Source organism: Ooceraea biroi, chromosome 10, assembly GCF_003672135.1.
Source record: "Ooceraea biroi isolate clonal line C1 chromosome 10, Obir_v5.4, whole genome shotgun sequence".
In the NCBI taxonomy this organism is placed as follows: domain Eukaryota; kingdom Metazoa; phylum Arthropoda; class Insecta; order Hymenoptera; family Formicidae; genus Ooceraea; species Ooceraea biroi.
The window spans coordinates 1,477,576-1,504,759 of NC_039515.1; the positions used below are offsets into that span (position 1 = coordinate 1,477,576).

The window sequence follows — 27,184 nt, forward strand, 5'->3', positions numbered from 1 at the left end:
ATTGCAATATTATTATGACGTTTCGTTGCAATGTTCCGAAAAGCGGACATTTTCACATTCCTGCAATCCCATAGCAATGCTGCAGAAACATTTCGCAATGAATTTGCAATGTTGCTACGTTGCGGTGGAAGATTCCTGCAATATATATGCAATCTTTTCGTGCTGTATGGGCGGTATCCGACAAAACGTTCGACAATAGATTTACACGTATTATAATGAATGTTATTTCTTTTATATTATATCGAGATACGATTTTGAACGCTACAATTCTTTTGCGATACTTCAAGGGTTTTTCTTTCCCATTTTTTCCCCCATTATTTCTTATTATTTTATTCGTAGAAAATATTGGATTATCCAAGAAATTCGTATGAGTTTTTAAGATTAAAATGAAACACGATTAACTCATACATGTGAGAAACGTACCCACAGTATTTCACCAAATAGTCATGAATTTTTTGGTATTTTTTTGGAATCTTTATGATCTCTATCTCCCGAATCGTGCATCCTTATTTTCGATTAGCGCGTTGATTTGGTCATCATCCACAGCTGAAAGTCTTCAGTTCCGCGTCTTCAAGATTAAAATTGTTTGCTTTGAATTTAGCGAACTTCTATACAGTTACTAACGCAATGACATTGTCTCCATATGCTTTACAAATTTTTTAAGTTTTGCACATTTTTTCTTTACTGTGATAAAAAAACGTCAAGTGCCGAAAATGCATTTTTTATCTTCCATCTTCGTAACTCAGTAACAACGCAGAAATTCCAATGATCTCAACCAAATTATTAAAATTATTAAACCAAATTATTAAACCATTTACTAAATGATGCGTTAAAGTGTCACGTTTCAAACGATATATATAAAGATTATACTTTGGCCCATGTTCAGAATGCGCTTACAATGATAAAAGCATTTAATTGACTTCTCAGCCAAGATGGTTTTTAAACCACTTTTAGATGCGCTTTTATCGCCATAAGTACGTTTTGATATGGGTCTTATTTTACTTGTATATTTGATTTTTTCATTTCTTCTTCCACATTTTTGTAACGTTTTAAAAACGGTTTTAACAATAGCACACAATCGACGCAATTATTATATATCTAGGGTTAGTATAAAAGAAAAAACAATGATGGATTTTTTTTAATTTTTCATTCGTTACGACATTCTGTTACAAACACTCTTCACGCTGCAGCATTTTGATATACAAGTTATAATGTATAAAAAAGTTATATTGTGTATATATATATATATATATATATATATATGTATATATATACCTATGTATAATATTTATATATAAAATAGACAGAGTAACACAATATACAAGTTATATATATTCGTCTCTCATAGAATTCCTTGCTTGTTCGTGATTCGTACGTCCTTCTATATATAATATATATGTATATGTGTGTGATATCTAATATCCACACCGTTCAACAAAATTCTCAGACAACGTTGAATCACACTAATTTCATTAGTTCGTTAAACATTTAATAACAAAATCTTTTTCTCACTTTACATTATTTGCAATTCGTTTAGAACTCTATTACCTTTCCAATTAATAATCAAATTAAAGAACAATTCACATCACGTGTAATGCAAGCATATATGTTTTCGATGGAAGAAAATAAACACTTCATATAATCTATTACACGTTATTGTGTAAAACAAAAAGAGAGGCCAACACATTTAAAGCAGACACGTAAAACTGCGAGCATTAAATATTCATTGTGTGATAAATAAACAAGTAGTATGAATAAAATAAGAGTTTACATTTCCTTTGTAATCGCACAAAATTCAGTGCATGTAAGTACAACATGTGTAACATGTTCCTCTCAGAGTTACAACTTACATATAAGAAATTAACAATACAAATTGTATTAACATAATTCATAATTAATATGAATCTAAATATTTCATATTAAGTATTTATTTATTTAAATATAAGTCACCTTATATTTAAAAACAGTCAAGTTTCACTTATTAACAAATACTTCGCTTCAACTATTTTATTTTATCCATACCACCATATGTGTCTGTCATATCAAGTAGTGAGCTAGATTATGCTGAAGTTTTCTAAACAATAACAATTACGCTTTGATTCGAAGGTATTTAACATTGCACATTTTGGCGTATATTTGATACTGCGACAACGCCTATCTTCACAAGTCTCGATTTACAATTTACCAAGATTGCACTGCAACCATGGATCACTCGCACTACTTGCCATTCACAACAATTTTGTACAAGTAATCCATTACGAGATCATACATGATAGCGAGAATACAGTCGCGCAAATACAATCTCAAGTTTTCTTTCCCTTTGTGCCACATTTATATCTTTATGTATAGTTTATAATTCACCGCGAACTCTCCTGTTGCGCTATTTTACACAAGGGAATATCTTCGCGTAATAGACGTACATTGTCAGTAATTGACACTGTCAAAATTTCACTAATCTGAATGCATCGCTATTACAACCTGTAATAGTTACGATGTAATCATTCTTGCGCTAGTGAAGATGATAAAAATGCTGATATAAGGATTTTTGCAAATCTAAATTGCAAATCTAACCGATAGAGAATTGACACGTTGGCATTATTGGCGATAGTGTACTCGAGTCTGCGATCTTTTCGACGATGTTGTTAACGTATATTTCGATATGATGATATCGTCCGAACGGTGACCGACAAAGACTTTGGAGGGAGGGGGAGAGTTTTCGTTTATTTTTATAAATGTTACTTGCATACTTTTTTTATCGCGACTACACATCGTATACCCGCGGTATCTGTAACTCATTTTAGCAAATTAGCGATACTAATTTACAATATAAATTCAGAAGAAGTTTAACCCTGGTTTCCCACGTAGGGATGCCTGAAACCCCAAGTAAAATAAAGTAATTCACGATTTTTGAATGTGACCTTGTTTCACAAGCGAATATTTTACAAGCTACTTTCTTTTTCAAATTGTCCTATGCATAAGCACATTCCTTGATGTGTGGCGTATCTATGGAAAAAAAGTAACTTAAAATCAGTTGATTTTTTCTTATATTTTTAACTAAATGTTCGACGTGGGGTAGCCTGTACCCCAGTGTGGGAAGCCCGTGAAAATTGAAAGTGTGGGAAGCTAGGGTTAAGCTTATTTTTATCCTTGTGTGTGTGTGCGCGCGTGAATTCTAGTTGTATTGAATAATAATTGCAGCATGCGCAATACACGGCTGATGTCAATGTTCCAATCGATAACTCCAGAATTGCAAATTAAAGAAGAACTGCCTCTATGTTGGCTTTTCTCTGTTTATTACAAGATATAATAACGCGATAATCAGAACTCGAGATCTGAGATATTCGGAGGACAAGAGTGAAAATGATAAATAACCGTATTCTAATTACAAGATTATTTGCGAACAAATTACACGATTCCGCCGAAAAACTGAGTAGGATAAATTAGAGACTGTTGATGCTCATGTAGACACTGCACTCACATTGCGGTGTCAGTCTTATAATTGGCAGTGAGCGTTTCCAAAAGACGCTACTGAAGTTCTTGCAACGGTGCTTAAGGAATGGAGTATTTTACGTATGTTTCCTTTCAACCAATTCCGCCGGAATGAAATATCTCTAATTTATCCTTATAACACATTTATAGCGCAATTTGGACCAGTTTATAATGGTAAACATTAGGATGTCGTCGACATCGCGCGTGTGTGTGTGTATATGTGTATGAGAGAGAAAGAGAGAGAGAGAGAGTCTATTTCTCGGTATATAATATACGAAATGCTTTGACTCAAGTACCCGAATGTACGTATTGACTAAATTGTTCACCGTAGCGTATCTGGATAGCGTATCTCTCAAGACAAACTAGAAATAGACAAGAAAGTTGCTATTTCTAGTTTAGCTGGCGCGCGTTGAAAGTACTTTTGCATCCAAATATACGTACGTGATATAGTGTATACGTGGATTTATATAGGTATAATGCTAAATGTGTTATTCTTATTATTTTCTCATTACTGATGCTATTTTCACCCTATCCCTGTGTACTTCTATGTACTATGTACGTCACGACTGCTATTTCGTCAGTAGCGTTACAATTTCGTAATTCATACGTTCCTAATCTTGTGTTAATCAAGAAATGCTTGAAATGATTTCATAGTGATTTGGTAGTCCTATATCATTCCTAGTTTCTCTCGCACAGAGCTATTCTAGAATATCCATTCTCGAACAAAAGCGCGAAGAGGAAGGCAGCGAGGAATCCCGCTTTGCGATAGATCGTAGTCGCTCAATCTGCCCGAAAATTTCGATCACTCTGTCGTTATGATAGGAATTACTAGAAATCCGGAGACATCCGCAAGTCGTTTCCACCGTTCGCTTCAGCTCACGATCATTCTCGCTTGTAGCTACGAAAGCGCAGACTTAACTATTACTTTCATCGTTGTCGAAAAATCTCCGCGTTATTCCCGATCTTTGCTCAAGTCAGATGGCAAGTCGCTGCAGGTGGACAACGCCGCCGCCGCCGCCGCCGTCGTCGTCGTCGTCGTCGTCGTCGTCGTTGTCGGCGACCTGGACGTCATCCTGGAAGTCACTGGTAATGACAATCCCGCTGCGCTCATCGCGACATTTAGTGGTATCGTGATGAACGGTTGACTCGATTGTGACGCGGTCGCCACCGATGCCACTGTACCTATAAGGAAGTCGCAAGGGAAAAGCAAATGAGACATGCCGTCGCGGAACTGCGATGCTACTTTTCCTGCCTGACCCTGCCTTCCACGGCTGTGTGATTGCTTTTTCCAGTTTCGATCTAAGTGTGTTTTTAGAAAATCACCCGATCTCCATCTGCGTCTTTAGCGTGAGATCAAAGGGACCTCGTTAACTCGGCGATATCATCAATCTTGACAGAGTCTCGTTTAACTAGCAGTTTCGATCGGTGTACAGCTTCTAGGTATAATGAACTTAATCAATACTCAATCCAGTCTATTAATGTACTGGATGAAAATTTGAGACTCCGGGTATCATCGGTGATCTAAGCGTGCGAAAGAAGCGCGCGAGCGATTTCCGCGAGGAACCACCGATTTCGGAAATTACGAGCAAGATTCAGCTAAAGGCTTAAGGATATTTCGAAACTCGTACCGCGCGATATTGCGTAAATCGCGGCGTTCCTCGCCGCAGCAGAGAAAAAAACCTACCTCCGTCTTGAGATATTTGCACCGGTTGCCCGTTTTGTCCTATGCCGAGCAAGACCCCTGGACTAGGCGAATAAATGACACTCTGAGGCATCTGGTACATAATCCCTGCAGAGAATGAAGGCACATTTCCTAGGAAATCAAAGAGAGGAATTGAACGTATGAGTAACTGCACTCGCCAGCGATTGACGCGAGCAAGAAAACATTATTTCGGGAAAAGGTGTCGAGATATTGGCAACATATGTAAGATATTTAATTTAAGAATTAAATTTCTTTAATTTAAGAATTTAAGATTTAATGTAAGATACTTGAGTGTATCTTGGATACTTTCTATTTGTATATGTGTTGTATATATATGTACTATAATAGTGAGACGCGTTGTTCGATATAACATTAAGCTTGTTCTCTCTCTTGCTTGACTTTCTCTCTTTTTTTCTTAGAACAATATCAGTAAGAAACACTTGGGAATGGCCAAGAATCGAGACTTCATCTAGACTACCCAAGTGCGAAACTGCGCTCTGATTCACTATATTTCTACATCTAACAAAAAGTGCTACACATTGTACACGCGAGATACTCTAAAAGATTCTTCTATCAAGGTATACCTTAAAAGACTATATTTTCAGGTAAAAAACTAAAAGGTGTACTTTGATAGAATGTAATTGGAAACTATTCAGACTGACTAGTTCAATTTGCCAGTTACTTAAATTAGCTTCCTACTGAAATAAAATGCAATTTGCAATTACAAAATTTCTTGAATCTTATCTTCAATGCAAGTTACAAAAAGAAGATCTATATATCTTATACAAAGCCATTAAAATCTTTCTATCTTCTTTTATGCGTTAGTGCTCGTTAAACTAGCATCCAATTAGCATCTGTTAGTAGCGCATTTGAAACTTTCTATAAACAATCATAATACGAAATAGGTATATGCAGAAAAAACAAATTGCAATCTCTCTCTCTCTCTCTCTCTCTCGCGTGCTCTATTAAATCAGTAACTAAGTAATCCGGGTCTAGATGACGGTACAACTCAACGTGGCAATGATTTGGAGAATTGTATTTTTATTTTTCAAAGCTTGCCCATCCTGCTCCTGCTATAAAATTAATATACAAGCTACGTTGTGCTGTCACAAGTATATGTGTTTAATTTGATTGATTCGCCATCTAGATCGCGATTACCCGGATTGCTCAGTTACCTAGCTTGTTCTGAAATAATTAATATAATTCGCCGATGATAATGCGAGCTCTCGCACGCGCCTTCGTTGTGCCACAGGGATGTATTACACGTCTCGTTTCGAAACGCATCGAAAAAACGAGGGAGGCACAATAACCGGCAGACGGCGGAATCATTATCGAACTCGGCCAGCCGGCTGGAGGGAATCGCACGGAAAAAACGCGCTCGCGTCGCGATCGCGCCGCAACCGATCGGTAGCGCGGTAGAATGGCATCCACGCGACACATTAGCATCGATATTTATGTGTACACCTGCGTCGCGCGTTCTGCAGCGCGCGTACGGAGCGGCTTTCGACCGGATCCTACTTCCCAGTTAGGCAGCACGGTTGTCGTCTAAGTTTGGTCATCGCCGGCCGTGTGCGACTCCTTACGGACTCCCTACACGAATAACCCCGTCATCGCTCGCACGCCTTTCGCATTTTAAACGTTCTCTCTCTCCCTCCCTGTCCCTGGTTCACCACCCTCCCACCCTTTCTCACGCTTCGCTTCCTCTTTCTCCGTTTGCCTTTTCGTTTCGCCGCCTCCTCTCCCTCTCGCGCGCGCGTCCGGCGACCGGTGTGTGTTTACTCGCTACTCACTTACTCGCGCTTAGGCTGACCAGCTGTTCGTTATCAGCACGCGATGGGGTCAAGCGCAACGCAAATAGTATCGGTGCCGATTAGACGTGATTAGCATTCGGATGAAAGGCGTCGCGAATCCAACTAGCAATGTGGGCCGTTTCAATTCGATTTTGGCCTTCTTTTTGTAAATAATGAATTTATAGGTGTAAATAATGAACATCCAGAACCCCGAACATTTTCTTTCGCAAAACTCGATCTGTTCTATTCAATTGCGTTCAAACTAGTTTCGACACTAGAAAGACAAGCAGATTGTCACTCCTTTTGACTGAGCACAAGAGCACATAAAGAGCACTCTTTTATATTAGAGCTAATTCTATACATACACGTACACAAAATATGTGCCTCAATTTTTCAGGAAACGCAATAATTACATAGAGTTCAGAAGAATAAAGAAGCAGGTTTCTGTAAATCCTAACTCAAGCAACAAAAGTAAGATCTTAGCATTCTATGCTACTGCGACCGCACATGAAACTTACCCGAATGACTATTCTTGAGGTCCTTAGAGACGGGAGAGTCACCGTCACTGGTATCACCGTCGCTTTCGTTGGCGCAAACGTCGGATCTGGGCGACGCACCGTCCTCCTGAAAGAAACAACAAGAACGTACGATTTAGCGAATTAGCTTTGAATACGTCATCGCGTGGACGGGAAGAAGGAACGACGGAATAGGGGCGAATGGCTAACGGCGTACCTTTTTGCGCGCCGCGAGGGATCAGTCTCGGACGAAGAGCGCAAGAACGAGCGGGAAACACGCGAAAAGACGAGGAGAGAGAGAGAGAGCGTACTTGCTAAGTACGCAAAGTACCAAGAGTAGTATGAGAGTAATACGAGAGTACACTCGGAGTGGTGTTCAGAATCGCCAGCAATGATCGAACACTTCGAACGACGACCGAAATCCGAAGCGAGTGCCTCGAGACTCGCACTCGCAGCTCGAATTGTTCGAATTACTGGAACATTAGAAGATTAGAACATTCCCAGCAAAGTGGCGTCCATCAAACGCACGCATCGTGCACACGCGTGCGTACCTACCAACCTACCTATCTACCTACCTAGCAGACAGAGATGCGCGAGCTTGCTCGCGCTCCTTATATGGTCATCTCTCGCGGACTCCACTCGCGCGCGAGTGCGCGCGATGCACTCGCGGAAAAGAGATTCTCGCGAATTTACTCGCGACGGTCGACGGACCGGGCGGGCGCGCTTCTTCTTGTCTCGCGCTAGCTAAACCTCCCTCGTCCAGCTTCTTCGTTCGCCGTTCGTGCAGAGGACTCCCAACGGGGCCCATTTGCGCGTGTTCCTCAATCCGTTCTTCAGTCGCTGCGTATCTTCCGCGCGGAGAAAATCACCGGCGCTGTAAATGTTACATTTTGCGAGTTCCGCTTATTTTCTCGTGAGTGACGCGTCACGTGACGCTCCAGCTGAAAGATCCCACTGGAGACTTCAACAATGACAGTCGCGGTCCACTTTTTACGTTCCAGAGAGAAATCCCCACGTTGTTGTACAAATATGACGATTTATGCTAATTACCGCTCAAGCTTGATCCGGCGACGGGGACGATGATCGAGACGCGCGTTCCCGCTCGTCCCGGATTGTCCATGAAGAGCCGAGGGAACGCGGTCGCGCGGACACCAATTGGAAAGCTCGAAAGCTGCGCGGATCCGCCATGGCGATGCTTATTCGCCGTTGGCGGTCGATCTCTCGGTGCGCGCTCGCTTCCGACTACTCCGGGTACTCTCGTACTCCTTTCCTACCCCGCCATTTCCCGCGGCCGGATGTGTGTGTACACATGTGTACGTGTGTATATAGAGAAGGCGCGACAAAAAGCAACATTCCTGACTCTTAAGTCGGACTCTATATAAGTGTCTGCCATCGCGAACATTGCCTGTATATGGCGACAACCGGACTTTGACAAAGGTGACCGTATATGGAACTCCGTTTCCACCTTACGTGCGTACGTACGTACGTGCGTGCGCGGCCTCTTTGTCCCTCTTTCTCTCCCTCTTGCGGGGCATCACCAAGTCCATTTCCTTTCTCTATCTCTCTCGTTTCTTCTGCTTCTGCCCTTCCACGCGCCCGCGAAGCGATACACCTATATCTGCGCTTTCTTCCTCCGCAATCCAGGCGAATGCGCGGCCCAAGTGACGGCGGCTCATGGCGCCGTTACGCAGTTAAATAAATCATAAATCGTGTTGCATATTTTTCGATTCCTCCAGGATATCGATAACTTCAGTAGCTTCACGCTCCGGGTTTCCGTTACCGGAAATCGCGCGCTCGTTAGACGGAGCCCGCCATCTATCGATAAGTGGATCGCGAATCGTCCGGAAGGTGCACTCACTGCACCCTCATTGCTGGCGGAACGCACAAACCGCGAAAAAATAAAAAAAATCCGTAAAAACTCACTTAGAAGAATTTATTCTAGTTAATTTCTAGCTAATTTCCAGTAACTTTTAGACCGATTACTGTATTATCGAAATATTGTTTTTCTTTTTCGAAGATGAGGAGAACATTATAGGTTCGGCAAGACAAAAAAGTTGGATGAAGATACAAAAAAAAAGCCAGTCGATTGACAGAAAATTAAATCATCAAGACACTCAAACGCATGTTCATTGCTTTATATTTCATATACAATATACGTAATCTGTATTACTTGCTTATTATTAATGCTACGTACTAAAAAACCGTGCAAGGGTTAAGTAAGTGCAGCACATACAAATTACGATAGCGACCATCCGCCATCTTGATTCGCTCAAGTTCCAACATTTCTTCATTGTTGATATCTTCGAGAAGATTTTTGTTATTTCGCTGCAGTATTCGTCGAAATCACCATGTTTAACATAAAAATCAGTACTGTTACGTGCGCTTGTAGCGTTGTTATTCGGTAAAAATGCATCAAGAATAAACAAACAATTTGGGAAAAGATGTCAATCACACGTATCGCTGCTTGGCCGGGATGCGAAACCTACCTTGCGTTTCTTCCTCGCGCGTCTGTTTCATCTCGAAACTTTGAGTGACGGTTGCAGTTATTTCGAAGAGAATGTATCGCGCGATAATGATATTGCGCTCTTTATATATATATATATATATATATATATATATATTGTACATATAACTTACAGAAAATGTTCTATGCGCATCGTTAGAAATAAAGGAATCTCTGACACACTGCGGATATGTTTTCGGATCTCTAAATATATCCCAAAGCAGATTGTCAAAAATAGGCATATGTTGGCCCCTGTGCCTGAAACGCGAAATAAGATTCTCTAAAACTTCGTTACACGAATCCGAAATCTTTTATTGCGAAAGATTCGACAGACCTTTTCAGCGCAGAACTTGGAACGAACTTAAGCTAGAGTTTCATGAACGCTCGTTCGCAGAATGATAATAATAAAACGATGATGATGATGATGATGATGATGATCGCGCTTTAGAGGAAACAACGATAATTATTCGAAATTAGTCACGTCTGTTTATATATATAAAAAAAACTAAATATCTCGTAAAAAATGATTTTCTACACACGCACGATCCATGAAAACATGGATCTTCTTTAATGCCTCCTAGAAATCAGTATTTATTTAGAGATCTCTCGAAGACATGCGATATTCACAAAGTTTCTCGAATGTCATACAATATAGTTCCATTATTGAATTTTTATATGTTACTACAGATTGCAAAGCAAGAATTAGGATTGTTGAAAAATACCTACCTGGCCCGCGTATAAAACATTGATTCGACAATGTTCAACACAATAAGAATCTAATCAGCAGAGAATCAAACAAGGTTGGAATGATTACGGTGGTCGTAGGGACTATATTGTCGAAGACGTACGTGTGTGTGTGTGTGTGTGTGTGTGTCGTGCGTGTGTATATATATAAACACAAAAAATATATAAATATTATCACAGTATTTTACAGTTACTATGCTATGTACACAGATGCTAAGATACAAATTAACCATGATAGGCGCACTATTCGCAGATTATCGTTGAAATCGTAAACGGTATTGTTATCATTATCATTATTTGTACTCTGCATGTGTGTCATCGAAGAACAGATTACAGTTTCTATACAACTATTCGATCGGGTCCCGTAAAGGCCACACTCTATCGATTCCCGCTCTCAATTTACTTCTTTACTTTTTGTTACTTTTTTCTGTCTCTCCTCGGCTTTGCTTTCTGAATACGCAATATAATACAAAAATCAACAAACAATACATACACACATACGCATGCATATTGTCGATGGATAGAATGGAGCTGATGCTGCTATGTGACGGACTGGGGAGAAGTAGGGAGGACGGAGAAGTGGATTAAGTTCAAAGGTAGACCAGATACTAGCTACTTATTCTACAAGAAAGGACAATAACTACACATGCCACTTGTGGTACACAACACGTTACACTGGAAAAAAAAGAAACAACGGACGAGACACAACGATGCTCAATTAAAAAAAAAAGAATGCGCAACAATACTAAGCGTGCACCGCCGGGTTCGCCCGGACTCGCATCCACGCCACCGAGTTTGGTAGACCAAGGCAGCTTTTAACTAGCTGCTCATCCTCAGAAAACCGTCCGAGCCCGCCGAATCTACCCTCGCGAAATATCCGCAAATACGAGATTCGTAAGGTACACGAAAATAGAGATACCAACATTGATTGCGATCAATGTCGACTTGTATAACAGCATATATTGTACACGCACATACTGCTTCTTCTCTAATAAATAAGAGATGTCGACAGCCGCCTCAATAAATATGATTTAAGATAAATAAAAAAAAAAGAAGAGAGAAATAAAGTAGAGAGAGCTGTGGAGATACGAACAACCGTCGGAGAGCAAACGTAGAGCACTTGGTGCTCCATCATCGTTCACCGAGTTCATCACATAAACTACGTGCCTAATTTACGACATAATTAATTAATCGATAATATAAAACGTTCCTCTCGTAATCGGAAGCACTTTCCTATCGTTTGAAGACTCTTGTCGATGCGTACTGTTGCATTTACGTACTACCGTATTTACTTGACGCACGACCAGCTTGCTACGTGAAATAGCAAGTCTAAATCCACAAGATACCGTTCCGTGTTGGAGCTTACGACTCGCTCGAAATCTCACAAATCACGCAAAGTCATTCAAGAAACACGCGATACTTGATCGAAAATTTAATGATAAAAATATATACGTACATTTTATTACATATTTAAACATGTGCATATATACTTAAGTACATCTGTCGGTTGGACTAGATTTACATGCGTGATATCGGCCATAATATGACCAACACTAAAAAATACTTGATCGTAAGAGAGATAAATTGATTTCGCGTCCATCACGTATATGATACAAATGTCATACGTGACTCTGACTGCGGTGCAGTTGATGTCCCAAATGCTCCAAAACACTTCCTTCTTATTACTTGAAAGAAGAAAAATGATAGAAAATATTTTGAAGCATCTGAAATGTTAACTGGACAGCAGCCTCTATCGCACGTTCACCGATGATATGGCGTCTAAAGGGAAATTACGTCAGCGACGTAAGAGAAATTACTTTAGTATCTAATAGCCTACCAACGTGTCCTGCGTCGGTGAGCATTAAAATAACGGTTTTTCCAAAACAAATAAAAAGATTTTTCAAGTATCGGTGTCCAAGTATTCGCGCTCAGACTTTTAAATTCATCCCCCCATCTACTACGTTAACAAAAACTCCGAATTTTTCGCTTAACTAAAACAAATGTTTATAAAAATTGATACGCGATATTTTACGATAATCCATGTTTTTTATATAATTCTTTGTAAATTGCACAAACTACCCTACCCTTCTAGCTCGACACAATTTATTATATTATTATTGCCTTCTCGTCAAGCAAGTTGGGTAAGTATCATTCGCAATTCGATGAAAACCGGCAGTAAATATTGGCGTAACATAAACAAACGTCTTGTCCGAGTAATCTGAGTATTCGTAGTCTGACGACGCGTCTGACGTCATCGGCGTCGCAAGGAGCTCGACGCGATCTCGACACAATCTCCCCTCGTAGGTACGATGAAGACGAAGCCGAAAATCTAAAGCGCAAAATACGACGGTGGACGGATTGTGAATGGACAACAAGTGGCAAACACGTACTACCGTTGTGGATGCGAGTGCGACATGTGAGGATGATAAGCCGCGTGATGGGGCGGCAGGGGTGAGGGACAGGATTGCTGGTAGGGACCCCCGGCGAGCATCGGACCTGGGCTCGAGCATGGTACGAGATGCGAGCTCGGCGAGGCGGCCGCCGCATGTGCGTGCGCTATGAGATGCGCGTGTTGCGCGTGCGAGGGTGGCGCGTGTTGCGAGCCCGGCGGCGGCGGTGGCGGCGGTGGTGGCGGATGGGACCCCGCGGTTGGGCCACCCGCTGGCCCGCTACCGGGCCCGGGATAGCCGCCGTGCAGCGAGCCACCGTGCGGCGAGCCGTACACCAGTTGCCTTACTTTCTGCTCGTCGTCTGCGATGTTGTACGTCAGCTCGGTCTCCTCGAAGCCAGTGGCCGACATCCTCTGGTCACCCGACGAGCCTGACGGCGGCGGGTCCGGGCTGTTCAGGCATGTCTGGATCAGCGCTTTGCCGGCCTCACTCGTAATCATTGGCTGCAACTTGCGGGTCGCAAATGTGTACACGTGACCAGTCTCACTCGCCACTAACAGCATCACTTGCGTGCCGGTCAGTGTTGAAAGCTCGTATGCCTGGAAATGTTGAAGAGATATCTTCGTTAAATATCTTCTTGAGAACTGAAAAATTCTTTCGCGTGGTGCTTTTTGTTTATTTTGTACTAAACTATTTTTTATGATTTCTTGTGTGCTGGTAGCCGATTCACCAAATGAAGAGATTCATCTTAGTGCCTTCATCAAAACGCAGATAACTTCTCATCACATTTTTTTATATTTATTAAAATTCTTGCATTTAATTAAATTTAAGTATTGGATTGACCGGAAAGTCCGTGCGGATTTCCCAACAAATGTCGTTCACTTCAACCAAATATGCGCTAATTTCAGTATGCAATCTATCAAGTGCGCTCGAAAAGGTAATACTTCAGCATACATTTATTAAGTGATTGCACTCGAGTAAACACAAATGTTTTAGCAGCAAAATGGAAGGAAATAACGTGTTTTTCCGGCGCATAATGCTTTTTTACTACCTAAAAGTAAAAATGAAGACAAACTAAACGCAAGATATGCGCAAGATGTACGGAGGGCGAACAAATATGTCAGAAATGCTTTGCGAAGCTTCATGCAGGAGAATTGGATCTCAAAGACGCTCCTCGTTCCGGTCGATCAATCACTACGGATGTCGACTAAATCATGGCTTTAATTGATGCGGACCGGCAAATCACGACTCGGGAGATCGCAGAGAAACTCAACATTGGCCAATAAACCGTTTCCTTGCATACACAAAAGCTAGGATTGATAATGAAGCTGAATCTTTGAATGTTACATCAGTTGACTGAAAAAATTTGATGGACTGCATTTCCATTTGTGATTCATTTCTGAAAAGGGATGACAATGATCCAGTTTTGAAAAGATTGGTGATGGGCGATGAGAAGCGGATTGTTTGCACTAACGTAGTGCGAAAACATTAAGGCAAGTAAGTCCTGAACCATCTTTAACTGTAACAGGCTGATTGCATGTGAAGAAAATCATGCATCTTGTGGGATTGAAAGGGACCCATCCATACTATGAGCTCCTACCGAACAACCAAACAATTAATTCGGACAAATACTGTTCCCAGTTGGACCAATTAAAGGCAGCCACCAATGAGAAGCGTCCAGAATTGGTCAATGGAAAGGGTGTTACGTTCCAACACGACAACACCAGACCACACGTTTCTTTGCAGGCCCAGCGAAAATTATTGCAACTTGGCAGGGATGTTTTGCCTTATCCACCGTATTCACCCGACTTTGTGCAATTTGATTTTCACTCATTCCGATCGCTGCAGAAATCTCTTAATAATTTACACGTTCATTTTTAAAGGACCTCAAGCAGCTGACAGATGACGAGTCGTCGAAAAAATATTTGGTCCAATAAAATTAATTCTTAATACAAAGTTTTGCGTTTGGATGTTGCTAAAAAAATCCGCACGGACTTTTCGGACAACCCAATAGATTGAGAACGCTCAATGGTGTTCAAAATTATTGTAATAAAAATATTGGTGATCAATAATAATAATTGCGTTAAAAGTAATAATAAACGAGAATGAAACGTACAATGGAAAATCAACAAATACCGATTATTTAAATAACATTACATAAGAGATTGCAAAATTTCCTATTTGAATAACTAATAATGCAATTTGTGTGATAAAGAACTTGATAATAACAACATACATTTAAGACACGACTGGTATTTACAATTGACGCTGAACAACTTGCAAATGTATAAATTTTACAAAAACAAGCGCGATTATTGTAGAATTACAAAAAGGTAGACAGCGAAACAAGCACTAATTGTTACCGTGATGTAATCTGTGGTCCAGTTGGCGCTCCAATGTTTCAAAACACTTTCTCTCCTTCTTTTTATTTGAATGAAAAAAAAAGGATAGAGTTTTGGAGTATTCGAGACATCAACTGGACCGCAGGCACAACTGATTAATTCCAGCAGTCGTGCAACAACCGTGAAAAGGCACTCGCGCTGTCATTCGTAATTCCCGCTCGTGCGTATTCCGTCGCGGTGTCGTCGGTGACGTTTACACAATCGCGCGCGAGATACGCTAGCCATCAATGTACACGAATCGCGAATGCCGGCATTTCGATACTATTTTCACAGAGCTCGCACGTACGCACCCCTCGTTTCTCTTTCGCGTAGCACTTAAAGTCGCACAAATCAAAACGCGACGTGCTTTGTTGACATCGACCTTGCCACTTTGACGTAGGAGCTATCGTACATTCCCGAGAATTTAAAACAGCCGGTTAGGTTTGTCAGACGATACAAACCTTCTTCATGATGCCAGTTTTCCTCTTGGAGAACGTGGTGTATCTCCTGAGTTTATTGTCAATGTACTCCATTTTAATCTTGACGCGGCCCTTGGTCTTCTTGCCGTTCGAAGGGGGTGACTTCTTCGGCTGGCCCAGGCTCGTGAAGGACTCGTCGAGATTGTCGGGCACGCAGTCGCCGGGCATACCGCTGCCGGACATGCCCTGTGCCTGCGAGAGCGCCTGTTGCCGCACCACCGGATTGTTACCGTCGTCGCCGTAACAAACATCGGACGTGGTACGCTTGATACCTCGCTGCACGGGACCGACGCCTGGCGTCGCGGCGCCCGCGGTTGCCATCATGGTGGCGCCACCACGGCCTATTTGAGAAGCCGCCGCCGCGAGCTGGGAGGTGGACGGTCGGCCGTAAATTTCTGTGCCAGCATCGCTCCCGATCATCCCCATGCTATAGCCGAGACTCGCGTACCGACCGTCTCTTCCGCCGCTAGGGTTGTCCATCACGACGTCGGCGCGCACATTTAATCCCTTCCCCACGACGGCGGCGCGTCTTCGCCACGAAATCGCGTGCGGAACTCGGCGCAGTGTCTCCCACGTGATCGACCATCTAGAGCAACACGGGACAACAACGCGCACCGCACGAGCGCTCCCCGCGAACTGAGTGCGCGCGCGGAGTATCGTAACTTGACCTACGTGCCTCACCGCCGCCGCCGCGGCGATGCCTCCGCGTGTTGCTGCGCTGCGCGGCCGCCGCCGCCCCCCACCACTACGCGCCGCCGCCGTGAAAAACTAGTCCACCGTGACGCCACAGCCGTAACCGCACGGGGATTTGCATTAAAATTGCCACCGAAAAATCGCGATGATACTCGTTTTTCAGGATCGATCGGCACATTCGCCGGACACACTTAGGTTGTAGCGATATTCGGCCGCGAGTTTCAGCGCGTAGTGGTACAGCGTTCGCCGAGAGGGCGTCCCCGGCTGCCATATTTAGAAGTAGACGTTACCATATTAGGGAAAGTTTGCCAAATATGGTGAACAGAGGTGGTCCTTCCTTTTCGAATGATCGCACGGCGCGCCGCTCCGAAACACCAATCCAACTGACAGTAGCGCTTCCTGCACGCCCTTCCGGCCCCCCCTGGTTCATCCGTATTTCTCTACGTGACCGCAAATCGTAGCGGACGACCGGATAGCTGTTACGGATAAGCGCACTTCCGAGTCACCGCTGCCGCCTCCGTCCTTTCTACGTGCGAACTTTCGGCATCGCATTAATCGCGTGTTCCCCAAGCAACGAACTTCGCGGAACTTTAATAAGACGTTAATGGCATTACGTTGTCGTGCGAGCTCGCGATCGTGCTGCTAAATATTCGATACGTATTCCCCTCGTAATTCATTTCCTAAGAGCGTCTAACGAGTTCCGTGATACTCCAAATGATAACAATTTATATAATTTCTTGTGTTCTCTGTGGAATGTTAAATCCATAATACACATTGTTACAATTATTATTATTATTATTATTCTAAATCTCTATTAATATAATAAATGGAAATAGTTTTAATTCATATATATACTTTATTAAATAAAACTATGTTTATGTTATTAAATTACTCTATATTATCTTACACTGCATATATGTGCAATTCACAGTAACTCAAAAGTTGTCAGTTACAATTGGTTCTTTCTATAAAGTCTTATGATCTATTGAGCACTGAAAGAAAGAAAGCAAAACGTTCTTACAAATAAGTTCACAGAATTAAGACTGAGTGTCTGATATGCCGCGAGGATCATTAGAATTTGCTGCAATTTGCTGAGGGTAAGCGGTACTCGAAAGATTTTTATGTATTTCACCAGCAAATTGCACTTGTGCGCGCACTGTCATCAAGAATTGTGGGTACGACAGCGCCGGTCCCTCTTGCGTGCTCACAGTGTCCGTGCGCGTTGTTATAACGGACATTGGTAGGTACCGAACCGAGCTGGAGTTTTGCGAAAGGCACTCCATAGAGGTTTTCAAGTGTAGTTCAATTTGATCGCAAATCGAGTAGAACTCTTCCATGTTCTTGTTGAATCGATGATCGGACTGGTCTATACCCTTCAACGATCCCACGTCGACCAAACTGTTCTGATGTAACGTCTGTGCCGCAGTCTTGAGAGCTGTAGCTAAAGACTCTCTTAAAGGTCCGACTAATGATTTTACTTTGGAGATGTTATCCAGTTTTTCTTGCATCTGCTGCTGCTGCTGTTGTTGTTGCTGCTGCTGCTGTTGTTGCTGCTGCACCTGCTGCGTTTGCTGGGCTTGCTGTTGATTCTGGGATAATTGAGTATTCACCGGTTGCCCCATTTGTCCCACTCCCATGGCGCCCGGTTGTTGAATCGGCGGAATATTCATTGTGATCCTAGGCAAATAATGTTCCTCCTTTTACGTAATTGTATTTTCTCCAAAAAAAGTTCAATAATCAGCCAGTATCAATATTAATATGATAACTTTATTCTTAACCAAGCTGGCACAAAATAATGTTATAACAGGATTCTCCTTCATTGAGGACGGATGCTGGTTTGGAGCAGGTGTTTGTTCTCTTAGGAGTAATGAATGTTGTTCGTTACATTTAACAAGCTGTAATTGTATTTTACTTGCACTAGAAAAGGGTTGAAATTTACAGCTGAAACGTTGTGCTGATGTAACATTATTTTGTGCCAGTTTGGTCAAGAATAAAGTTATCATAGTAATTGTATTTTATTCAATTTTATTAATTTTGTTATTCAATTAGTGTAATATGCAATATGTACACAACATGACAAAACAAAAGAGAGATATAGTGTGGGAAATTAAAAATGAAGAAAGGACATTTAGAAATCACTCAATTATTTAATCAGTGATAATTAATTCCTTACCAAGTTTTCTATAAATTGAATGCGGTCAAATCCGCCGAAATTTTCAACGATTAGTGAGAGTAAACAAGAATACGGGTATACACATGAGGTTAAGAATACCTTCTCATACAAAAGTCGCGTCAGGCTGACCAACAGCTGATCAACTACAATCAGGTGGACAAACTGACTCTTGTAAAAGCGTTGGGCGATTTTGCACCGTCTGGATACGGAGATCTTGAAGAATTAAAATAAGTTATCGACGAAATTGATCGATAATTCAGATTAATGAGCGCGTATCATATGTTTACATATACGTCCGTATATTTTAATTTATTCTTATAAAATCAGTATTATTAGGAATAAATTTAAAATTATATTCTTTATTGATGTCATGCAGAAAACATAATATAATTACATAATTATAAACATAATTACATTTAAAAAAAGTGCAATACATCACATTTTTCAGTTTCATTTATTAATAGACTGTCGGATTTAATATCTGATGTGATTAAAACATGTGCAATTGCACTTTAATACACACATCATGTATATGTAACATTTATCTCAAAATTGCTAATGTTGTCAAAATGCTACCAGACTCTTCTTCATGATTTCTGTTCAAAGATGTGCAACCATTAATTGGCTGCGTTCAGCAGAGAAAGTTGCTTTGCAATTGTGTAAAATTCGTGGATCTGGTGTATGCTTTTAGATTCAATCAAAATCAAGCGCATACGCCAATCAGATTCACGGTTTTTACAACAGTTGCAAAGCAGCTCTTTCTGCCGCACGCAGCCAATTATTCGCACGCCATGTTGAGAATACCATGATGATAAAAGATTGCGGAGGAGGGCATGGTGCGTTATTTGAACATGAAACCTCAAAATCGGCAAAAACCCATCCCCTGAAAAATGTACATTCTGACTACGGCGGTATTTATAATCCACCCTCTTATTAATGCGTCTTAAATATGATTATAAGATATTTGCTAGCCAATCGGATAGCTGTATTAGTATCTAAAAGGTAAAAATATCTCGTTTTAAGATTGAATACCGCCCTATAAAGGTGCTAATTCATGAGACGCTGAAAAGCAGCGTCGAGCGTCGTCACGTGACATCACATTGACGCTAGCGTCAGAGAAAAGAAGTCGAATGATTTCAGCTTCAAGCGTCAAGGTAGCAGAAAAAACAGCGTCAATTGATTAAAACGAAAGTGAAAGAAATATGGAAAAGATAAAAAATTTTCATTATTAATTATTAAAAACGATATGTTAATTACGAAAATGATATTATACACAATAATTCAATTCTAATGAGTGTGTTCAGAAATATACCAGTAAATACTGTAACCTAACATTCACGTGCTAATGTGACGCTGAAAAGCAGCGTTGAACGTCGACACTGGAACGTCGACGCTGGAAATTCGACGCTGAATCTATTAGCGCACTATTGGCGCGATTTGATCACGTGACCTGTTTTGACGCTAAAAATGAGCGTCGAGCGTCAGCATGAAAAAGCACCTTAACAGACAGGAAATTTAAATATTTAGACGCCAATCGGATTAGCCAATCAAAATAGGCAGAACAAAATAAAATTTCTAAATACTAAATCAGATTGGCCAACTAAAGCAGCAGAGAAAACAAAACTCTCAAGTATCACGTCAGGCAGACCAATCGAGGTGAACAGGGTAAAGAAAGTCGCAAGACGAATCGAATCGGATTACGCATAGCGCCCATAGAGTCCCTAGAAGCGTACTTCTAGGGACTCCAAGCGCCCGAACGAACTGACGCCATCTGACGACTGGCATTCCTGCTTACTCCTATTGGTAAAACCAGGGCCATCATCGAAGAAGCGCGGAACTCCTCGTCGCTCTCGTCGCTCGTTTTGTTGTTTGGCGGAGGTGCTGTACGCGTTCCGTGTGCTTTTTTCGCGGTCTAATCGTTATGGCGCGAGTACGCCGTATGAAATGATAGGTGCGCAACGGAGTTCGCAGTGCGCCGGCCGAGCATTCCCGCGAACCAGCTAACCGTGTGCGTTGGCACGCAAGAGCGGCGGTCAACCTCCCGAACACGGGATACCATTCCGCGTTTGACGGATTCCTCCTATTCGGCCGTCCAGCGAGTCGCAGGTAACAGGCAAGCGCGATCCCGCCGTTTCGGCCGCGCAATCCGCGCGCGCCAGCCGCGTTCCCCGTACCGAAAATTCGCTCGTGTTTATGTTTACTCCTTTAATTACCCCCCTACCCCTACCCCCTCCCGCTCGCCCGCCCGCCGCCGCCGCCGCCGCGGCTCCCGTGTCCACTTGTCTCGAATCCCGCCTTTCTCGATTTTCTGGTCGCCCGCTTTCTCGCCGCCGTTCCTCGTGCGTTCCCCCCCCCCCCTCCTCCTCGCTGTCTCGCGTTCCTCGAATATTAGTAGGAATATTAGTAGCGTATTCTTTTTTTCCCCCCCGTTTTATCGGCAGATAACGCTTGTTATAGCGCGTAGGGACCCGACGTGTTGTGAGAATGTGTTGGGAAAATACGCGAAGGGGCAATATGTAATGTACTCGGCACGATAATTGTGTTATATAAACTTTGCATTATCGTACGATTCTTTTTCTTGTTTCTTAATTGCTCCGATGTTGTTCGTAAATAGCGTCGCGTACGAGGCTTGCAACATATTCCGCTCAATTAGCGGAATAATCATTGAACAGTAAGCAGCAATTATGTGAATGATTGCATTATACACAAATTGACGGCACGTCGAAATCGCGGTTGATAAATAAAAATAAAATCGACTACTGTTTAGCTAATCGACTAGGGCAGAGTATATAAATTCAGGAAATCTTATCGTAGATCTAATCTATATACACACATATATATATATATATATATATAATATATCAATTACAAGTAACTTTAAATAACTTTATTATAACTGCAATTATCAATTCTCTTTTTCTAAAGTAACAATAAAATAACTGGTGATATGATCACAAAAATAATAACAATAAATTTTCATTAGCTTTTATCTTATGAACAAAGAATTGCTCCTTTCAATGGAAAATCAGTGCATTTGTCTTAAAAGCAATGATATTTGAAATAGGTGTATCGCTGACATTTCCTGACTACTCCATGCTCCCGATGAATGCCATGGCACAGAAAGTGGTACCAGGATCAGAGTCTGGATCGATGAAGCCCTTGACGGGAAGCGGCCTGAGCTATGTCACGCTGCAACCACCCAGTCAGCCGCTTAGTCTAGTGCAGGACCATAGACCCTCGGTGTACCAGACTCCTCCTTATATAGGCAGCAATATGGAAAAGGAGCCGGAGACCGAGAAGCTGATCCCAAACGGCGTGGAGATCACAACGAAAACGGAGACCGAGCAAGATGTGCCTGCTGTTGTGAAGCAAAGCGAAACCAACAGAAACAACAACTTGAGTCCTGAGAATCCCGCTCCCGAGCAACCGTGCGAGATGCAACCGGAACAGGAGCTGACATCTCTAACTTTGGATTTTCCTGGTGAGACATTGTTTCCTGTGGCAATCGAATAAATAAAAGCTTTTTTTTTCATTTGATATAAATATGTACGATGAGCATGAATTATGTTTTGTCATTTGATTGTTTTTTTTCTTTTGATAATTTATATTTGATATGTATTAATTTAATATATTTGACTTTTTCGTCATAATCATACGCAATTAATGTATCCATATCCAAAGTACCTCTTGCGATATTGTAAATAAATAAAAACTTGGGAAATATTTATGTACATTATGTTACATTAATTTTTATAGCATTATGCACACCAGCACAAACTAAGGTCGAGGAGAAGAAGACCCCCGTGAATAACGGGTCGAAGGAGTCGGATGGCAAGGCCATCAACACTTCGGTACATATAAAACAGTCTCCACATAAACCGGAAGATGCACCGACAAAGAATGAAATTCCAAAGGTGAAACCCACAAATCAGAGTTCGAAAGTACCAAGCGAGAGCGTCGCCGCCGCATTAACTACCACGTACAAGCCTGACGCAAAAATCACTACCTCCCCGAAGACAACTAAGCGAAAATCTAGAGAGCTGAAAGATTTGAAGGCAGGATCCAGTGGAAGCGCTGACGGGGCAAGTAAACCCAAGAGGAACCGCATTCAAACACAGCCCTATCAGAGCCCGTTGCCCGAGAGAGAGATCGCTCTGTTGGTCAAAAGCTTCAAAACTCCGCCTTCTAAAACCGCTGACGATAAGCTCATCGTATTCTACAAGTAAATATTTCGTTACTCTACGATCCTCAAGTCATTCATGTTTGCACGGATGAATTAATTGCGCAATTCTTTTTTGTTGCGCCAGAAACGAATTTTTAGCCGTACGGAATGCAGAGGGAAGTTTTTACGTCTGCCAAGCGATGCAGAACATCTACAAATCGAGCAGGCGTATCCGCATACGTTGGTTGTCTCAGGATAAAACCAACGGTGAATTCTACTCTCCAGATTTCTACGACACTATAGGTATTTGTCCGAAACTTTTGCATCTCGAACTTTATTATTTTATTACATTGCAGCAATGTGTTATCGTTATTTCTTAATTTTCCCATTTAACTTGCAGAGTTTGATTGTATATTAACGAACCTGAACCTGAGCAAAGTCGACAAGCATAAATTCTGCTTAACCAGAATAGAGCTGCTGCGCACGGAGAATATCCTGAAACGGGCTATCGACGTCGAGGCTGGGGTGTCTGAGAAACCTCGAGTTACAGAGGAACATCCGGATGGATGTAAGTGTGATCGTGATATTCCGAGATAATAATTGAAATATTTCCCAACCTCTTTATATTCATATATCACATATTTTACGATGCTTATAGCACAAAGTTTAATATATCAAAATTTAAAAAAGATTTAAAAAGAATTATTCAAACTTGGTAAAAGCTCTGTCTTAAACGATTAATTAAACGACTCATCGGTAAATTGCGATGTTTCCTTTTCACAGTGGATTTATCGCTCTATAAAGACGAGTCACAGCTGAAGAGAAGAAAAGGCCTGCACGAGAAGCAGAGTCAGCGCAAAAAGTCTAAGCGAGCGGCAAGTTCGACGGACGACGAAGCGGACGAGGAAGAATCAGAGAAAAAGACGTCCAAGATGAGCCGTGCGAAGAAACGATCAGTCAATAAGGCCTTGGCGATTGCTAAATCCGTCGCGAAAGGCACCAGCAGGGCGGAGAGGGCGCTAAACAGAAGCACAAAGTCCGGCAATAGTTTAGGCAATGACGTTGCCACTTCTGCCGCGACTACTGCCGCTGCAGCAACCATTACCACCAACGCCACTGTTACAGCGGTTGCTACTACTACCGTTGCCGCTGCTACGGCCACCGCTGTCAATCTCGCCACCAATACCACGGCGGATGCTAAAAACAATGCGGAAACAAAGAAGTTGGATCTGAAGAAGAACGGCAAGCAACCAAACAGCAATAGCGTCCGCGGATTTCCAAGAACGAAGTTAGGAGGTAAATAATTTTATACGTGATCTATTTCAAAGTGGCTCATCTACGTATCACGTATCTATAGAACGTGTATCTGTATAATAAAGTGTCCATAATCTACACATCTATGTAAAAGATTTATCAAGAAATATAATTGATTTCTTGTGAAATTTTCACTCGTCGAGCAATCAAGTTATTTGATGACACAATTGATACTTGATATGAGAATGTGCGTTGTCGGTTGGTTATCAGTCAAAGTTGTTTATTAAACTGAGGCTTTTTTTATAGTTATATGATTAACTTAAAGGTTCTGCTCAAGCCACGCAAGCCAGTAAAACGACGGGACGTCCCAAGCGCGTGGCCGCCACCACTGGCGTGGTTCTCTCGACCGAGGAGACACCTTCCCCAAGGAAGAAACCGCGCGGTCGTACATAAAACTAACTTAACGTTGCTTTTTTACGCTATAGTTACAGCCGAGTCTGTATCGTAGGCAATATGTACGTGTGGTACACCTCTTTGAAATTGCAATCAATTTATTATGTATATATACGTATATACGGATCTCAAGATTTTTAAATGTATCATGTGCTGCGATAATATTATAGTCCAACGATACGGGATCAACGACTTGTATCTCAGATTCGTCAAGTCGCATTTGCAAAAAAAAAAAGAAAGAGAGAAATAATAAAAAGTAAAGATAAGGAAAAGAAAGACTCAGATTTACGTGAGTACTATATTGTGATATCATACAAAATTTGTACATATCGTCTACGTCTCAGACTCTTTCAGGAGAAGAAAGTCACGGAAATGTGTGGGAACGGTACCTTGAGTTGAGTAATAACTAATCTACAGGGTGTCACATACTAATGCACTCTTGCAATAGTCTATTTTTGATGTTGTGGTGAGTGAACCGTACGTGATTCAGTTGATTTTAATGTACACTTTCCATTGGATATGATATATACTATGTACAAATATACATGTTTGGGAGGGATGGGAGTTATATGTATTCTGTAAAGCAGACAGAGAGATAGAGTGAGTGAGTAAGATACAGAGAAATGAAAAAGAGGAAAAAAAAAGATAGTATCAACAGAGGAAACGAGAACGATCCTGAGTGTTGCCAGTCCTTCGAGTTAATCACCGATCGATCGGCAAAAGATCTCGAAGTACAATATATTACTGTACATTACGCTGAATTCTCTTGCTGTTAAAAAAGAAAAAAAAGTAACACGTAAAATGGTCCAGCGCCTACATAAAGACAGGCAGAGTAAAGAAGTGCCCTGAATCGTCTCCTTGTCGATCCAGTTGGATCCGCAAGAGACTCGCGAGCGGAAAGTAGCACGTTGCTTGTATGTTTGTTTCTTTGAATTTGCACCTATCGCGGCCCATTATTGTAAAATCGCAGGGTCCGTATTAAATAAATAAAAAGAGAAAGAGAGAGAAAGAAAGAGAGTGTGTGGTGCCACATTACGATGTAGCCAGATAGAAGTAATCATTCTAGAAGAAGAAAAGGAGATATCGCTTATTTAGAGCGATCAATCTTTCATTCAAATGTATAAATTTTCATTTATGTACTATGTGTTAATTTTAGTTTCCTTTTTTCGTCAAAGATTGTAGAACGCGCGACGAAAAAGTGTATATTTAATGACTAAGATAGGCGACTATGATTTATATATCTTTAAAATTAAATTCATATATATATATAGATATTTTAATGTAGCTCATATATTTTGTATCTTGTCGGCGTACGTTTGTTACAAAGAATTTTGCAAGCTTTCAGCTGCCAGCGAGTTGTCAGTCTTTCTTTTCGAGCTATTAAAACGTGCATCATTTGATTGTGTAATTGTGTGGCGAAAAGTATACATAATATATTTGTTTCTCTTTCGTCTATGCTAATGACAGTACACATAGTAGAAGTATGAGAATAATGCGAAACAGATAGATTATTTATAACGTTACGAGGGATCGATAGCGTCGAGCATGAGTGAGGAAACGAACTCGTATGTTGTCGATGACGAGAATATTAATGGGTTTTCTTTCTTTTTTGACTAATTCCGCATCGGGATATATATGTAAACGTATTTTATACGTTGGCCGTTAAGATATTGACGTTCTCTTGCTTGATTTCGCCCGGACACATGTACATATAAAGCGATTAGATAATCAAAATTGTGCATAAGGGTGTGCAAGGATTCCTCCTCTATGGCGTTTCGAACGAATTATTAGGGCGACCACGTCGCTACTTGCTTAGCACATGTTTGCACGAATACGACGTTATGTTGATCAAGGAAATAATGCAGCTCTCGGACACTCATCACTTCTTATTTTTCGACAGTCATGGGCGCTGTGTACATTGAATATCGAGAGAGAACGTTGGAATGCAAACGCGTGACTCCGCAATGCCGTTTAAGAGAGAAAAATAAAAAAAAATATAAAAAAAAACAGGCATATCGACTTCTGCTCGAAAAATAGAATACGATATAATTATCATAACTAAGTGGTTAAGGTGGATTTAATTTTCAAGATGGGACACACACGAGTAAGATATCAATCCTGTCATTTGGTCCATTGCACATTGTATTTGAGAAATATACGCATACAAGGCATATACTGTATAAATTTAGTAAAGAATTCTAATAACAGTACTCACAGAACTGCTCATGTTATTCTTACTCGATTTCGCTTTGGCAACGTTCGAGCTTCATTTTTTTTACTTTTTCTCCTTTTTGTCTCTTCTTTCACAACGAGTTTCATTCACGAGATATACGCGAACGTCAATAATGTGCAATCAGTTGAACACAATTGCGTACAATCGCCGGCATATAAGGCGGTACGATAAGCTCGTACTTTATTTATACACTTTTTAAATACCGTTTTTTATCCCGACTTGA

At 41.3% G+C, this 27,184-nt stretch overlaps 3 protein-coding genes across 7 annotated transcripts; 1 reads left to right on the forward strand and 2 right to left on the reverse strand.

Moving 5' to 3' along the window:
• Positions 1-1,132: 1,132 nt before the first annotated feature.
• Positions 1,133-16,666, reverse strand: LOC105274758 (serum response factor homolog). 3 transcript variants are annotated; one of them, XM_026973223.1, is made up of 5 exons: positions 15,976-16,473; positions 13,481-13,732; positions 7,500-7,605; positions 5,174-5,302; positions 1,133-4,671 (listed from the first exon to the last, which is right to left on the reverse strand). In XM_026973223.1, exons 1-5 carry the CDS (start codon positions 16,471-16,473, stop codon positions 4,442-4,444), a joined length of 1,215 nt encoding a protein of 404 aa, XP_026829024.1. In that variant the 3' UTR covers positions 1,133-4,441. The 3 variants fall into 3 exon arrangements, with proteins under 3 accessions (XP_026829024.1, XP_026829025.1, XP_019885743.1); XM_026973224.1 differs by lacking the exon at positions 5,174-5,302 and having other exon boundaries at positions 15,976-16,654; XM_020030184.2 differs by lacking the exons at positions 1,133-4,671; positions 5,174-5,302; positions 7,500-7,605 and having other exon boundaries at positions 9,605-13,732; positions 15,976-16,666.
• Positions 16,667-17,522: 856 nt separating this feature from the next.
• Positions 17,523-19,014, reverse strand: LOC109610680 (mediator of RNA polymerase II transcription subunit 29-like). Of its 2 annotated transcripts, none has more exons than XM_026973226.1 (2): positions 18,959-19,014; positions 17,523-18,363 (listed from the first exon to the last, which is right to left on the reverse strand). In XM_026973226.1, the coding sequence occupies exons 1-2, from the start codon at positions 18,964-18,966 to the stop codon at positions 17,724-17,726; spliced, it is 648 nt and encodes a 215-aa protein (XP_026829027.1). In that variant the 5' UTR covers positions 18,967-19,014; the 3' UTR covers positions 17,523-17,723. The 2 variants fall into 2 exon arrangements, with proteins under 2 accessions (XP_026829027.1, XP_019885745.1); XM_020030186.2 differs by having other exon boundaries at positions 18,860-19,003.
• Positions 19,015-20,650: 1,636 nt separating this feature from the next.
• Positions 20,651-26,697, forward strand: LOC105274707. Of its 2 annotated transcripts, none has more exons than XM_011331038.3 (7): positions 20,651-20,965; positions 21,924-22,340; positions 22,616-23,081; positions 23,167-23,324; positions 23,422-23,589; positions 23,805-24,317; positions 24,582-26,697. In XM_011331038.3, exons 2-7 carry the CDS (start codon positions 21,953-21,955, stop codon positions 24,587-24,589), a joined length of 1,701 nt encoding a protein of 566 aa, XP_011329340.1. In that variant the 5' UTR covers positions 20,651-20,965; positions 21,924-21,952; the 3' UTR covers positions 24,590-26,697. The 2 variants fall into 2 exon arrangements, with proteins under 2 accessions (XP_011329340.1, XP_011329338.1); XM_011331036.3 differs by having other exon boundaries at positions 24,601-26,697.
• Positions 26,698-27,184: the final 487 nt, after the last annotated feature.